Genomic DNA, 15,180 nt, shown 5'->3' with positions numbered 1-15,180 from the left:
GCCTCCTTTAGGTAGGCCGCAGTGTCCCTGATATAACCCAGAGTTAACAGGATGCTATCCCTATCTAGGGTATCTATATCAGATGACAAGTTCTCTGCCCATTTTTCGATAGCACTATTCACCCACGCAGATGCGATGGTTGGTCTGAGAAGTGTACCTGTGGTGACGTAAATAGATTTTAACGTATTTTCCGGTCTACGATCCGCAGGATCCATAAGGGCTAACGTGTCAGGAGACGGTAAAGCCACCTTTTTAGACAACCGTGACAGAGCCTTGTCCACAATGGGGGATGACTCCCACTTTTCTCTATCCCCAGAGGAGAACGGATACGCCACCTGAATCCTTTTGGGAATCAGAAACTTTTTGTCAGGATTTTCCCACATTTTTTCAAACAGAGTATTCAGTTCATGAGAGGGAGTAAACGTTACCTCAGGTTTCTTTCCCTTATACATACAGACCCTAGTATCATGAACCGCAGGGTCTTCAGTGATATGCAACACTTCTTTTATTGCCACAATCATGTACTGAATGTTCTTTGCCAATTTTGGGTCTAATCTAGCATCACTATAGTCGACACTGGAGTCAGTGTCCGTGTCGGTATCTGTGTCTGCCAACTGAGCAAACAAACGTTTTTGTGACCCCGAAGGGGTCTGAACCTGTGATAACACATCCTCCACAGATTTCTTCCATGCCTGGTTCCGAGAATCAGATCTATCCAATCTCTTATTAATAAGAGCCACATTAGCATTCAAGGCATTCAACACATTTACCCAATCAGGAGTTGGCGGTGCCGACAGGGTCACTCCCACAGCCGTTTCTGCCCCTAACAGTCTCCTCCTGGAAAGAGCACTCCGCCTCAGACATGCCGACACACGCGTACCGACACCCACAGACACACTGGGCCAAAAGGGGACAGACCCACAGTAAAGCCTGTCAGAGAAACTCAAAGGGAGTTTGCCAGCTTACAACCCAGCGCTCAAACCCGGTTCTGAAACGTTAATATAAAGCCTCAGACCCTGCAGCGCTTTTATAATACTTATATTTGCACCAAATTAACTGTGCCCCCCCCCCCCCCATGTTTTGCACCCTATTACTTGTACAGCAGTGTTGAGGCAGGACCAGCGTCTCTGCTGCTCAGAGAAGAGAAAATGGTGCTGATGAGAGCTGTGAGGGCTAAGCCCCGCCCCCTTAATGGTGCACTTCAGCCCCGCTATTTTTTTAATATAATCACACTGGCGGGGGGTTAGGATTTTGTGCCTAGGCACTTAATTTCCACTTTGCAGCCTTAATGAGAAGTTTTATGCTGACCATACAGGAGAGGCTGCACATCAGTGTTAAATACACTGTGTAATCTTGACAAAGACGCCGGTGAGCGTCGAAACGCGTTGATACGATACAGTGTAAATTGATGTTCTTAAACCAGCATATTCACTGAGGGGATCATATGGCATTGTGATATCCGGATGTTACTGTGTCAGCTGAAGTCCATCTCTGTTCCCCTATTTGGGTATGACTGGTCGCTTGTTTGGTTTTAAAAATAATAAAAGGGTTTTTGCTTTGCCCTAATTGGCTTGCCGTATTTTAATTTCGCATATAATTCCATAAGTGACATCTATCCATATCACATGGTCTAAGGAGGAGACAATAAAACATCATCTCCAGTAAAAAAACCTTTATGTGTTTTCTACCATATTTATAGAAGTAAGCATACACGTAAGAATTTACGTTCAAGTCCTCATCACTTTGGGTGACCCCATAAGAAGGTGGACGTCGGATCTTTTCTGGGACTGTTTTATCACCTTAGTTTCCCTCCACACTGGGGAAAGAACTTTTATCTCATATACAGTATCACACTATTTTGTGTTATATCTCTTTGTTTCATGTAACAATGTCATCGGTGTGAGGACTACTCAAGTGAAGGAGCATTTGGAGCGCAGAAAGTGAGATTGTACCATTCTTTTTTCTATTTGTCGTTTTCATAGGTTGGGTGACCTAGCAGGTACTATCTATTTGCTGCTTCCATTTGCAGCGCCATAGTAGGAAGTATTTTCTTGTTACTGTTAATATAAAGCCTCAGACCCTGCAGCGCTTTTATAATACTTATATTTGCACCAAATTAACTGTGCCCCCCCCCCCCCGTTTTGCACCCTATTACTTGTACAGCAGTGTTGAGGCAGGACCAGCGTCTCTGCTGCTCAGAGAAGAGAAAATGGTGCTGATGAGAGCTGTATGGGCTAAGCCCCGCCCCCTTAATGGTGCGCTTCAGCCCCGCTATTTTTTAATATAATCACACTGGCGGGGGGTTAGGATTTTGTGCCTAGGCACTTAATTTCCACTTTGCAGCCTTAATAAGAAGTTTTATGCTGCCCAGGGCGCCCCCCCGCGCCCTGTAGTGCCGCTGTGTGTGGGAGCATGGCGCGCAGCGCGATCGCTGTGCGGTACCCCAGAAGCCGTCACTGAAGTCTTCTTTTCTTCTTCTACTCACCTGTCTTCTGACTTCTGGCTCTGCAAGGGGGGTGACGGCAGGCTCTAGGAGTGAACCCCTAGGCGTACCTAGTGTTCCAAACCCTCAGGAGCTAATGGTGTCCTGTAGCCAAGAAGCAGAGCCTTTATACTCACTAGAAGTAGGTCTGACTTCTCTCCCCTAAGTCCCACGATGCAGGGAGACTATTGTCAGTAGTCCTCCCTAAAAAAAAAAAAAAACTAACAAAGTATTTTCAGAGAAACTCAGTAGTGCTCCTCCAAGTGCATCCAGTCTGCCTGGGCACAATTCTAAAACTGGAGTCTGGAGGAGGGGCATAGAGGGAGGAGCCAGTTCACACCCCTTCAATGTCTTAAAGTGCCCATGTCTCCTGCGGATTCAGTCTATACCCCATGGTTCTTGAAGTGTCCCCAGCATCCTCTAGGACGTATGAGAAAATACATTTCAATTTGTACTGTGTACCTAGCAATAAAGAGCAACCCATAGGACAAGAACACAAAGATATGTTCTTCATTAGCATAAACCAGAGCTGAATCAAAACGTAAATATGTTACACATGCACTTACCGAATGCAAGAGGCAGTCGGCTCCATTTCAGGTCATCCGTACGACTCCGTCTTCCATATGAATCAACAAACACACCAAACTCTGCAAAGCACAGATATAAATAATAGACACTACATTCAACACCAGCAGAATCAAATTGTAAGACACATAAACCAATGCTGTTACCATGAAAGCAGAGTAAGTACTCCTCCCTCTGTCCTGTGCTGTTCACCTGCATTATAGCAATAGGAAAACTATTGGACGAGGAGGCAAATACAGCAGAAGCCAAGGAATGGTCATTTTTATCCAGGAATTCTAGAAAGAAAAGAAAACATATTTAGTACATTGTTACTGCAAAGAACTGGGAACATTTGCATACCCATTCATGATTATTAGACAGCAAGTTTTCTCTAAATAACACTAAATATACAGTATGTATTCATAACAACCACAAGACAAAGGAATGTCACCGGTAATGAGCACATCTGTCTTCAGAACCAAGAAAATACTCAAACAGATAACAGGAAATAATTTAGATTTTCTAGCTATATCCTGAAGTTTGTAATTACAGGATAGTGACCTCTATTACCATGCTGAGTAATTAGAGAGTCAGAATCTGCTCTCTGTAATCTGCCAAGTGTCAACATTTTTCTGTACAAATCTGTACCATACGCCAAACAGGTCTCTTATAAGGGGTTGAATATATGTTATGTTGATGTTGACCATGTCAACATTCATTCTGTAGATAGTGATGAAATGTTGACATGTTAGAATTGACATATCGTCCATGGTGCCCCAGCAGTGATTTACATCTTCTGGGTCCTAGCGGTCAGGTGACTGCCACTTCCGGGTCAGACCTCGGAACCTCTGGCTTCCCCGTATTGTTTTGATAACTCTATCCCATACCCCTCTCTTGTGTGCCTAACCCTCCCCCCCCCCCTCCCCATAGCCTAACCCTAATGTCAGCATTCCGACTGTCAACGTTTCACTTGTTGACATTCTAAGAATGTAAACATTGTTATTGTAGACCTTTTGACTACATGCTGTAAGTTATGCTGTAGGTATACTAGGTAGTGTATGTTGTAGTAGAGTTTGTTTTCCCTTCCTTCACTTGTATTCATAGCACGCTTCCACCGGAGTAGAGTAACTCGTGTCAGTTGTTGTGTAATGGTATTTGCTCTGGGAACATAAGGAACACTGCTCACAAGCATCATTACATCGCAAAGTCATCATGATGTTAATTCATTAGCTGATGATTATACACAATACAAATTTTTTTTTCAATCAAGTGGGTGGATTGAGCTTATCGAATTGTTAATATTTAACAAATGTAATATACAAACAAGTATCCCATTAAAGGGCAGTGTTTAGCCGTCCTTTACGCATATTAAACTTAAGCCCCATACACACTGGACAATTTTTTGAACGATGTGGACGATAACGACACATCGTTACAATTATCGCCCAGTTTGTACACACAATATCGTTAACTATGCGCGCTCCCGTTAACGATACCGCCTACTGTCCAAACATGCAGCTCAATCTGACGATATCGGCAGAAACTGCATGTTCGGGGTTGTGGAAGGATGACGTCACTGAATGATATAGTTAGCGCTATCATTCAGTGCGTATGCGCTATGTCGTTTGCCCGGTAGTTCAAGGGCAAACACTGACGATTATAACTCATGGAGCATATCGTCTAGTGTGTACCCACCACATCCAGTTTCTCACCTTCTAGAGTGTACTGCTTCATCTCGATCTCATAGAATTTGTTTGTTCCTATGATGATGCTATAGCCAGTAAAATAGATGCAGCTGCAGGGTTCTGATGTCTCAATTTCCTATAAAACATGCATACAAGGATTTGATGAGGATTAGTAACATAAATTGGGTAGAGAGGCATAATAAATGTTCACATACCTTCCTGATGCAAAATTTGTTGAGGCTTTCATTATACCGTAATATCACAACTTTATTCAGCATGGCAGCACAAATGCACAATCCATTCTCAATCTACAAAACAAATAGAGAAATAGAAGCGTTAACATAACTCTAAATAAATCAGGTGACATTCATTCTTAATTTACATACAGCTTAATCACAAATATAACCATCTCACAATTGAAAATATTTTGTATTCCTGCACAGAATCCTAAAAATAATGTAACTAAAGGCTCGTACACACTGGCCGATATATCGGCCGTTCTCTTGAACGGCCGATATATCGCGGGTTTGTCGGCCAGTGTGCACGGCCGATACGTCTGTTAACTCCGTCGTTCACAGACGTATCGCGTCGGCCCCGCAGCACAGCCGACAGCCAATATATCTACCGATATATTGGCGCGCCGCTGTGTGCGTACGGGGCGGTCGGACGACCGCCCGTACACATGCTGCGGTGGCCGGCGGTGATTGACAGATGAACTGGGCGGGCGTGTGTTCATGACGTCAGTTCCCGACGGATCGGGCAGTGTGTATGCACAGCACACTGCCCGATCCGTCCATAGATATATCTGCAGATCAATTGATCTGCAGATATATCTTTCCAGTGTGTACCCACCTTAATACACATGGACCCCAATATCTGGGAGCCAGTTTGTATAAGACTCCATTTTTTTTTTTTTTTTTTTAAAGATGTGTAAGGGTTGTGATTAGAAATGAGAAATTGAATTACTGAAAAATGTAAAAACGCCATTATATATAACCTAAATCAAGGACAAAGGGGTGTACAGTCACCTGTAGCACTTTCAAAGCCTCTTTATTTCTTGGGCTACAATCTTTTCTAAATCCACACCCTACAGGGAACCTATCTTTTTTTAACCAAGCCCAGCAGGAGAGAACCAGAAAGAAACAAAATCACCCCCTCCCCCACCTAAACACATTTTTTCAAAAATTTTATAAAGGTTCAATGGGAGAATTAGAGCACCTTCAAGAGAAAACTGATATCGTTCAGCACAAAATGAATGAAGCTTTCAACATTTTGATCCTGCGTGTATCATTCACTGCAACATAGCTTCTTGTGGCTCCGTGAAGGTTGATTTATGACAACAGAAGAAACTATAGCATTTGCACCGCTCTTAATCCTAGGACGTTACCGGTTTCAGGGTGTGTGGTCCCTGTCTGATGAATGAATGAAGGATGACAACCAACAAGCCCCAAACACTGGGGTACTTCATCACACTTGTAGAATTCCATACAACAAAAGGACTGCCGGTCCCATAACTACATTCCATCTGAGGTTGTCATCTCTCAGCCACCAGATGAGTGACTATCGCATTCTTGGGACAGAGACTGATGTCAGGTCATGCGATGTTGAAACTTGCTTCATATTGAGATGATCTGAAATGGCTTTCAAATGTTCCATGTTGAGATGATCAGGAACACTAGTCTGTGTTATGATTCTAGCTTACTGCCTGGAAGAAACACCCTCTGCTGAGACACTTATAGTAGGAATCAAATTGGACTTCTAGGTACGATAATCCAATTATGGGTCCCCATTATTTGTGCTGTCTTTGCATCAGAAGTAAGGCTAGAGACTCATTGATCAAGGGATCATAAAGCTAACAGAATAAACATCACACCCCTGGACCACAGGAGAATGGCCATGAGTGCCATAATCATCATGCAAAGCTGTTGTCAAGCAGGGCCTGAAACTAGAAATGGTGGGATAGAACAAAAATCTTGGATGGTATTGTTGACTTAAGTATATTTTATGTTCATGGATACTATGTACTCACACCATTCCATGCAATTAGCAACAGTTCTACACAATTCCATCCTGAACCTTTCCAACCAAACAATGGTGTTGAGGGTAGAAAAAAAGGGTCGAAGAGGATATGTTTGGTTTTGTGACCAAAGCCAGTCTTGAATAGAAACTCATCCCCCTCTGTTCTAGTGACCCCGGGATAAACACACAATTGGTGAGTAATGTGTAAATAGCTTCTAGCAAGATCTGGCACTTTACCTGGTCACATGAAGGCCTAGTGTGAAGAAACATCTGGGTTGTGTCCTCACTCCGGAAAGTAGAATTACACCACTGATCCTGGCAGAGCACTGACTGCACCGAATTCATAATTATGTGGGTACCAGGGACCCATCATAAATTATCCATCAATGTGTCATTTTAAAGCCATATCCTTCCACATGCTCCCTCCTCTTTAAAAAATAAAATAAAAAAAATCTGTATTTTTATGAAAAGTTTTGGCTTTAACACAGGAAAGAATTTTGTTTTGCTTGTCACTTCCCCAATCATTGTTCACCGTTTCTATTGAATATTGTCCATTGTTACTGTGTTTCTGTATTGTATCCTTTACTATGCATGTCATGTTTCAATAAAAACCTACATTTAAAAAACAAAACAAGACAACATAGCAGGTATGGTGGACAAAATATAAAAAGAATATACGCAAGGCTTGTACGGAGCTGAAGTGGCAGCATACAGTATATAACAGAGGAAGAACAGCAAGCACTGAATCACACACAGAGTATCACAAACTGGGAACAGGTAGAGTGAGGCCATGGTAACACCCTCATAGCCTGAACAAGAATAGTCCATAAAGAGTCAGGCGAGGGAGGATTAAGAACATGCTTGATACAAAAGAGAGAGTTCCGCAACAGGTTATGGTGTCAGACAGAAACCACTAATGGATAATAGTCTGTTACTGACTTTACTCATTGTTTTCACAAAGTGTGATGATTAAATGTCGGTGGTGCTCCCAGAGTCAGTAGATATACATGAGCAAAACAGGGAGGAAAGAAAGACTCTGTGTTGGGGCACTCTTATAAAAAATCCTAGACAATAAACTTAACTTTTAATTAATTTTCTAAAATATTGTGACTCAAGAACAAAAATAAGCAAGGGTATTGCTTACATGCTTACACATCATAAACTTAATTGATAACACAAGTGACAATAATTGTAATCGGTAATGATAAAACGCCTTGGTGAAAAATATTTTAATTCAATAATGTGTTGTCTGGGTAAACCTGTGTATAAATAGTATGATAAGACAGGTTAGTGTCACCAAAAGGCATTTAATTCAGCAGTTTTTAGCCTCTTGCACCTGACAAGGGCCTAGGGGTTTTTAATACAAGGCCCCCCTCGCTCCAAACACATTACGGGAGAGAGGTAGCAATGTTTTACAACCATGTGATACAGGGAAGATTAGAGAGGAGATAATTACCAGAAGAGAAGGATAATAGTCGGTAGATGTCTTATTTCTACTGTTCAGCTTAATTGTTTACTGCACCAGGTGTTCATTGCTGGTCTCCCAGCCAATTACTACCCAGGCCTTCCATAGATTAGCTTCCAAGATCAGATGAGATTGGGCATATCCTGTGGAGTATGGCAGTAATCTGCTGAATGAGAGAGTATTACTACCTTATAGAGAAAACATGCTTCTGCTGTCCAAATTAATGGATGAGAGAGCACGTGATAGACTCAGAGAAGTATTAAGGTAAAATACCAAAATATAGAATTAGTGTAGGCTAGAGAAGCCCGTAGGAATGGATAAGGCGTAAAGGTCACTAAGTTCAAGAGATAGCTTTATAGAGATAAATAAACTAAGGGAACTTTAATGGGGATAACTTGACAAGGTTCAAAGACCACTATTTCACAATATAATTCTTGCACCTGTTGCACAGATATTAGTCCATTAGTCCCAAATTTGGTTCATAAATAATTGTGCCTAGACAGCAAATCAACTATCACACCAGAAGGAAAAAAAAAAGAAAAAGTATGAAGATTCTTAAATTGAATCAAGGTGGTTGATAACCATTCCTCAGTGTTTAAGGTGCTGAAAAATAGCGATTGATAATAGAAATAAGCACATACCTAGTATCTCATTGTTTTAAATACTACAAAGCAACAATTGTTAAAGGTACTGAAAAATAGCGATTGATAGTAGAGATAAACACATACCTAGTATCTCACTGTTTTAAATACTGCAAAGCAGCAACTGACTATGGAAGTAAGCACATAAATAATATGTATAAAAAATTGAAGCCCAAATGGGCGCTTACTGGACCGATATACCCCTTCAGTGGGTGTGGGCTGCGCAGTCCCACTATCCCCACAATCCAAGTGGACCATTTCACCTTTAGGTGGGCTTGTTCAGAATTAACAACATACCTAGTCGACTGCCAGAGAGCCCAGACTCTAAAAAATTTAATAGGACACTGTCTATTGAGATATATAAAGCATTCATGAAAGATTATGCCATCAACTAGGACCACTCAGGAAGAAAAGGGGGGGTCACATGGAGCCATCCAAGTCCGGGTAATACAGACTAACTAAAACTGACGTTATACACTGTAGTTAAGCAGGAATTCAGGGAATCTGCTAGGCCAAGACCAAAGAGACAAATACAAGAGTCAAACAGGAGTATCCTTATCCATGTATACACTTTAGCTTTTAACACAAACAAGCCCACAATGAGGCGACCGGAGGATAGAACCAAAGAAAATGTCTGAAACCAGCAGCAGGGGCTCAACATTTAGGATAGGAATTAGAAGTCAACCATATAAAAACCTCGAAGCCTGATGGATCCAATAAACCTGATGAAGAAGGTATAGCTGAATTTGTTGATATATGCCATACACAGTAGCCAACCGTAGGGACCCCATCATAAACATCCAATCCTCAACTGACAAGATAACCTGTGCAGAGAAAGCATGCCAAGAGCTGCACATAGCGAAACAACAGGTGAGATGGAACGCTATAGGTACACAACTGAGTGTAAAATCCCATTCTGATATAATATATGACCCCTAGCATCAACTCCATGAGAGCCATAAAGAGTTCCCTTCAAGATGACAAATGTCTGAAATAGCAGAGTTTTCCCGCAGTGGAGAGCAAGTTTTAACTGCAGACTCTTTCAGAATCTTTGTTGCCACTATCCAAACTCTATGCGCCTGGTGCAAAAGTTTGTGTGTGTGTGTGTGTGGGGGGGGGGGGGGGAGAGAGGTTAACTGAGAGTGGGGATTTTGCCAATAGTAGTTGCATAAATGCCAAAACAGTTCGCAGAAGTAGAGCTAGGGATGAAAATTTTCTATTTGAGTACTAAGTAGCATGAACAGCTTGTAACGTACTCTGCTCTAAAGGTTACAGCGGCAAGTGTTATCTTTATAAGTATAATGGGGAGAGATAAAAGCTCTTCCCTAAGTTCCTGGATGCCATAACACCGTGCTTAGCGTCTCTGTACAGTATTTTCTATCTAGCCAGAAACCCCGCACCCCATGCAAGCTGGGCGGACAATTGGAGGGTCCCGACACACAGTTGCTTGCCGTTTTCCTTTGCAGTGTCTCACAAACTAGTGGCCTTTAGTATGGCACCGGTCTCAAGAACCAGAGATATCGGGGCGCAAAGTGTACCCATTTTCCCATAGACTATAATGGGCCCGTTAATTCAGAATCATTATTGGTTCCGACACTTGTCGGGTCAGTATCCTCTGGTAGGTAATTGTCTCCCCTTCCATACCAACCCGGTTCTGAGCTGATTGGAGCCCCAGAACCGGAGATATTAAGCTTTACGCCCATTTTAATTTAATAGCTCACATTAACCTAACGTCAATGGACCATTGCTTTAACATGCTCGTTTGCGTCTGTATACACTATTTTCTATTTACTGATTTATTAGTAACTTTTTTGGGGGGTCCCAGTAGAGAATGAATATTTTCAAAACCATCTCTGAACTCCGCTGGTTAACCCCCCTCCCCTGAGAGACTGATCTTTTCAGACAAAGAGGCCAGCTTACAGACAATAAATTGCCAACACAGTATGTAAATGAAGGGCTGATACTACAGTCACTTTGGTTGGGGGAAAGGACTAGAGAGGGCCAGAGGGAATGTACATTAAACAGTACAGTACTGTGCTACGAATTTGCGTGTCAGATGCCCCGAGAGTTAGTTATGGAAACAGGTCTTTTCCTGTATGCATAATTCTATTGAATGTAAGGTTCTTTAATATATGAATGTTCTAAAAAAAAAAATTTTTTTTTTAAATTAATTAAGTGTCAAGAAGAAAAAAAAATAGGATTTTAATATCTACCGGTAAATCCTTTTCTCTTAGTCCATAGAGGATGCTGGGGACTCCGTAAGGACCATGGGGTATAGACGGGATCCGCAGGAGACATGGGCACACTATAAGACTTTGAATGGGTGTGAACTGGCTCCTCCCTCTATGCCCCTCCTCCAGACCTCAGTTAGAAAACTGTGCCCAGGGAGATGGACATTTCGAGGAAAGAATTTATTGTTTAAACACGGTGAGTGTCATACCAGCTCACACCACGAAGATACCGCAGAACGAGGCATTCAATAGAATACCAGCCAACGGCATGAACAATACACAGCCACATGCTGAGAGAATAAGTAACACAACCAATAATAAGACACCACATGCCATTGCATGCACAACGTCAGCAACAGCCTGACAGAAAAGAAACACCACAAGAGTGTAACCATAACCAATAACTGCAGACACAGTATGCACTGGGACGGGCGCCCAGCATCCTCTATGGACTAAGAGAAAAGGATTTACCTGTAGGTATTAAAATCCTATTTTCTCATACATCCTTGAGGATGCTGGGGACTCCATAAGGACCATGGGGTTTATACCAAAGCTCCAGACCGGGCGGGAGAGTGCAGACAACTCTGCAGGACCGATTGAGCAAACATGAGGTCCCCATCAGCCAGGGTATCAAACTTGTAGAGCTTAGCAAAAGTGTTTGAACCCGTTCAAGTATCCGCTCTGCAAAGTTGAACTGCCGAGACTCCTCGGGCATCCGACCAAGAAGAGCCCATCTTCCTAGTAGAATGGGTCACCACCGACTTCGGTAACGGCAATCCAGCCGTAGAACGAGCACGCCGAATCGCATCACAGATCTAGCGTGTAACAGACTGCAGAGACGCAGGCGCCCCAATCACGCTGGGAGCATACCGGACAAACAGAGCTTCTGTTTCTCCAATCTGAGCCAAAGTGGCGACATAAATATTCAAAGTCCTGACTACATCGAGAGACCTTGAATCAGCCAATGCTTAAGTAACCACAGGCATCAAATAGGCTGGTTTCTGCGAAACACCGAGGCCACTTTTTGCAGTACTATTATCCGAGTTCTCAATTCTGATCTATCCACCTGGAAGATGAAACAGGGGCTCTTGTGAGACCCAGCCGCTACTTACGACATCCGCCTTGCGGACGCCAAAGCCAAAAATATGATCTCTCCCCAAGAGAGAAATTTTAACACAACCTTTCATAAAGGTCCCAATCATTGTGACACAAGAAAACGCAACACCACGTCAAGGTCCCACGGTGCCAATGGGGGCACAAATGGAGGTTGGATGTGCAGTACTCCTTCCACAAACGTCCGCACTTCCGGAAAGGTTGCCAATTCTTTCTTGAAAGAAAATTTATAAGACCAAAACCGCACTTAAATGGAGCCTAACTTTAGGCCTGCACCCACACCTGCTTGCAAAGAATGGAGAAGAACGACCCAGCTGAAATCTTCCGTAGTAGCCTTCTTGGATTCACACCAAGACACATATTTTCTCCAAACACGGTGGTAAGGCTTTGCCGTTACTTCTCTTCTAGCCTGAAGAAGTGTGGAACCGACTTCACTGGGAATACCCTTTCTGGCTAGGATATGGCGTTCAACCACCACGCCGTCAAACGCAGCCGCGGTAAGTCTTGATACACGCCCGGATCTTGCTGTAACAGTTCCTCATGTAGAGGAAGAGGCCAGGGATCTTCTATGAGTAAATCTTGAAGAACTGGATACCAAGCCCTCCTTGTTTAGACCGGAACAATGAGGATCGTTTGAACCTTTGTCCTTCTTACGTTTATCACCTTAAGTAGAGTGAAAACGGAGGGGACACATAGACCGACTGAAAACACCCAAGGTGTCCTGAGGACGTCCACTGCTAGAGCTTGAGTGTCCCCTGGCCTGGAACAATATCCCTGAAATCTCTCGTTGAGACGAGATGCCAACATGTCCAATTGAGGCACTCCTCCAAGACTTGTCGCTTCAGTGAAAACTTCTTGATGACGACTGTATGTCTCCCGGATGGAGATCGCGTCTGCAGAGGAATCTATTTCTCCGTCTTTCATATCCGGAAAGAAGACTGCTAATATAGCGTTTACCAGTCTTTCCACCCAGCGGAAAACTTTTTCGGCATCTGCCATAGCCGCGTTGCTCCTTGTTCCGCCCTAGCGGCTTACTTACACCACTGCTGTCAAGTCGTCCGACAGAATTAACACGGGCAGATCACGAAGCATATGTTCATTGAAAATAGCTCTTAATTCAAGAAAGCTTATTGCAGACAAGCTTCCCAGCTTGACCTTTTCCTCTGGAAATACTTCCCTTGCAAGGATTGCTCCCCAGTCTCGGAGATCTGCATGCATGGACACCAGGATCTCATCCTGGATTCCGAACCTTCGTCCCTCTAGGAGGTGTGAACTGAGCAAACACCACAGGAGCGATATCCTGGCCATTAGGATTATATTCCGTCGTATGTGCAGGTGAGACCAGGACCACATTTCCAACTGGCCCCGTGAAAACCACTCTGGCATTTGACCTGCTCACCGAAAAGGCCTCTTAGGCCGCACCCATCTTCTTCATCAACGGAACGTATTGATGGATTGTCACAGCAAATCTGATCCGACTCCGGATCCTCAGACCTCTTTCCACAGGAACACACAGAACCTCAACCGTTCAGTATCTACTCTGATGCCCACCTCCGACGTCTGCGCCGTTGGGAATAACAGCCTACCCCTGTGTTGAAGAACAGTCAGAGAGAAACGAGGATTTGCACTTGTGTCTTGACCTCGCCTTAATTAGGAGAGTGTCCCAGTACCGAATAACAATGGCTCTCACTATTGAAAGAATACCATCCTACCGCCATCACTCCGGTGAAATGGCAAAGACAATCCTGGATATCAACCCAGGTAAGCTGAATGCGGAGAAAAACGCATTTAAACCCCTTTCTACTTTTACGTGCTGGAGCTCCCTGGCCTGAGAGATTCCATCCTGTAGTTCAACTTCGTAAGGAGAAATCTTTGTTTTTCCTTTTGTTTTTTTTTTGTTTTTTTAACAGGGACAGCAGGACAATGCCCTGAACCTGACGCAACTCTGGTATGGCGTCGCGTACTACCTCCCCTTCCAGAGGGGACACGGCAAGATCTATTTGAAAAATCAGTGAGGGAAACTATCTGTAAACGCCAGTATGTCCCCCTTTGAATTCTATAATTAACTCACAGGTCCAAGTCCATTCCCGGACTGACTGAAGAGTAGTAGACGAGTGCCCACCGGAGTGGGCTCCAGCCAGATAGACCCAGCGACATGCGGTGGATGTGATAGAAACAGAAAACGACATCCGCTTCTGCGAACCTGACAAGGCTGCAGAACTCTTACCTTTTCACCTTCCACAATCTGCACCGAAAGGAAAAAAGAACGGTATCGAACCGGTTAAAATGACTGCATCCCACAACAGAATGCGTCACCAACCATTGCGAGGGACTCTAACTCACGAAGTTAGACTTACCAGTGGTATCCGCCGAGATTGACTGAACTGAGGCCTCCCCAAACAGCGGTACACCGTCCCAGGGAAACATTCCCATATCTCTCGGAGTCAGCCACAGCATTCCCCCGGCCACACCTCCTGCAGTCACACTGCAGCCTGCCGCAAAGTTATAGAGAAGAATCAACATAAGACACATCACCTCTCTCTTTAGGGTAATTCTATCGGATGTCTTTCCGAATATAAACACTCCCCCATGTGCATGTAATGCAAATAACTCCAAAGCATAGAAATAAAATATCACTTAGCTTCCTGTGTACGATCCTTTGTGACTGGGCCCTGGGTCGACCAGGAGTTGACTTTCACAGTATTCTATCCGCAGCGGGAAAAGAATAAACATTCGGACTCCTTGTGAGGATCTGAGACCAACTCGTCACGGCCGACCTAGAGCTTTATCAACAGAGCGACCAGCACATGAGAAGGAATACTTTTACTTCAGCATTCATTAGAAATCTTAATATGAATATACATAATGTAATACACATATACACATATCATAATATATATATATATATGTATATATATATATATATATAGAGGTGTGCATTATCCGGCACTCAGGATGAATAAAGATAATTATGCCAGGG

The 15,180-nt window shown here is 43.4% G+C and overlaps 1 protein-coding gene and 1 pseudogene across 6 annotated transcripts in view; both read right to left on the bottom strand.

The window, feature by feature from the left end:
• Positions 1 to 15,180, bottom strand: part of CIT (citron rho-interacting serine/threonine kinase) — a 541,532-nt gene that overhangs the window by 16,478 nt on the left and 509,874 nt on the right. For all 6 annotated transcript variants that reach the window (XM_063913147.1, XM_063913146.1, XM_063913148.1 and 3 more), the window contains 4 exons: positions 4,947 to 5,039; positions 4,759 to 4,867; positions 3,214 to 3,342; positions 3,049 to 3,129 (listed from right to left, as the gene is read on the bottom strand). In XM_063913147.1, coding sequence (XP_063769217.1) covers positions 3,049 to 3,129; positions 3,214 to 3,342; positions 4,759 to 4,867; positions 4,947 to 5,039 — 412 coding nt within the window. The remainder of the gene's footprint in view (positions 1 to 3,048; positions 3,130 to 3,213; positions 3,343 to 4,758; positions 4,868 to 4,946; positions 5,040 to 15,180) is intronic.
• LOC134946676 (5S ribosomal RNA) lies at positions 8,261 to 8,379 on the bottom strand (annotated as a pseudogene).

Source organism: Pseudophryne corroboree, chromosome 1 (genome assembly GCF_028390025.1).
Source record: "Pseudophryne corroboree isolate aPseCor3 chromosome 1, aPseCor3.hap2, whole genome shotgun sequence".
Classification (NCBI taxonomy): Eukaryota; Metazoa; Chordata; class Amphibia; order Anura; family Myobatrachidae; genus Pseudophryne; species Pseudophryne corroboree.
Note: the sequence above shows the minus strand (reverse complement) of the source record. Positions and strands in the feature narration are given on the sequence as shown.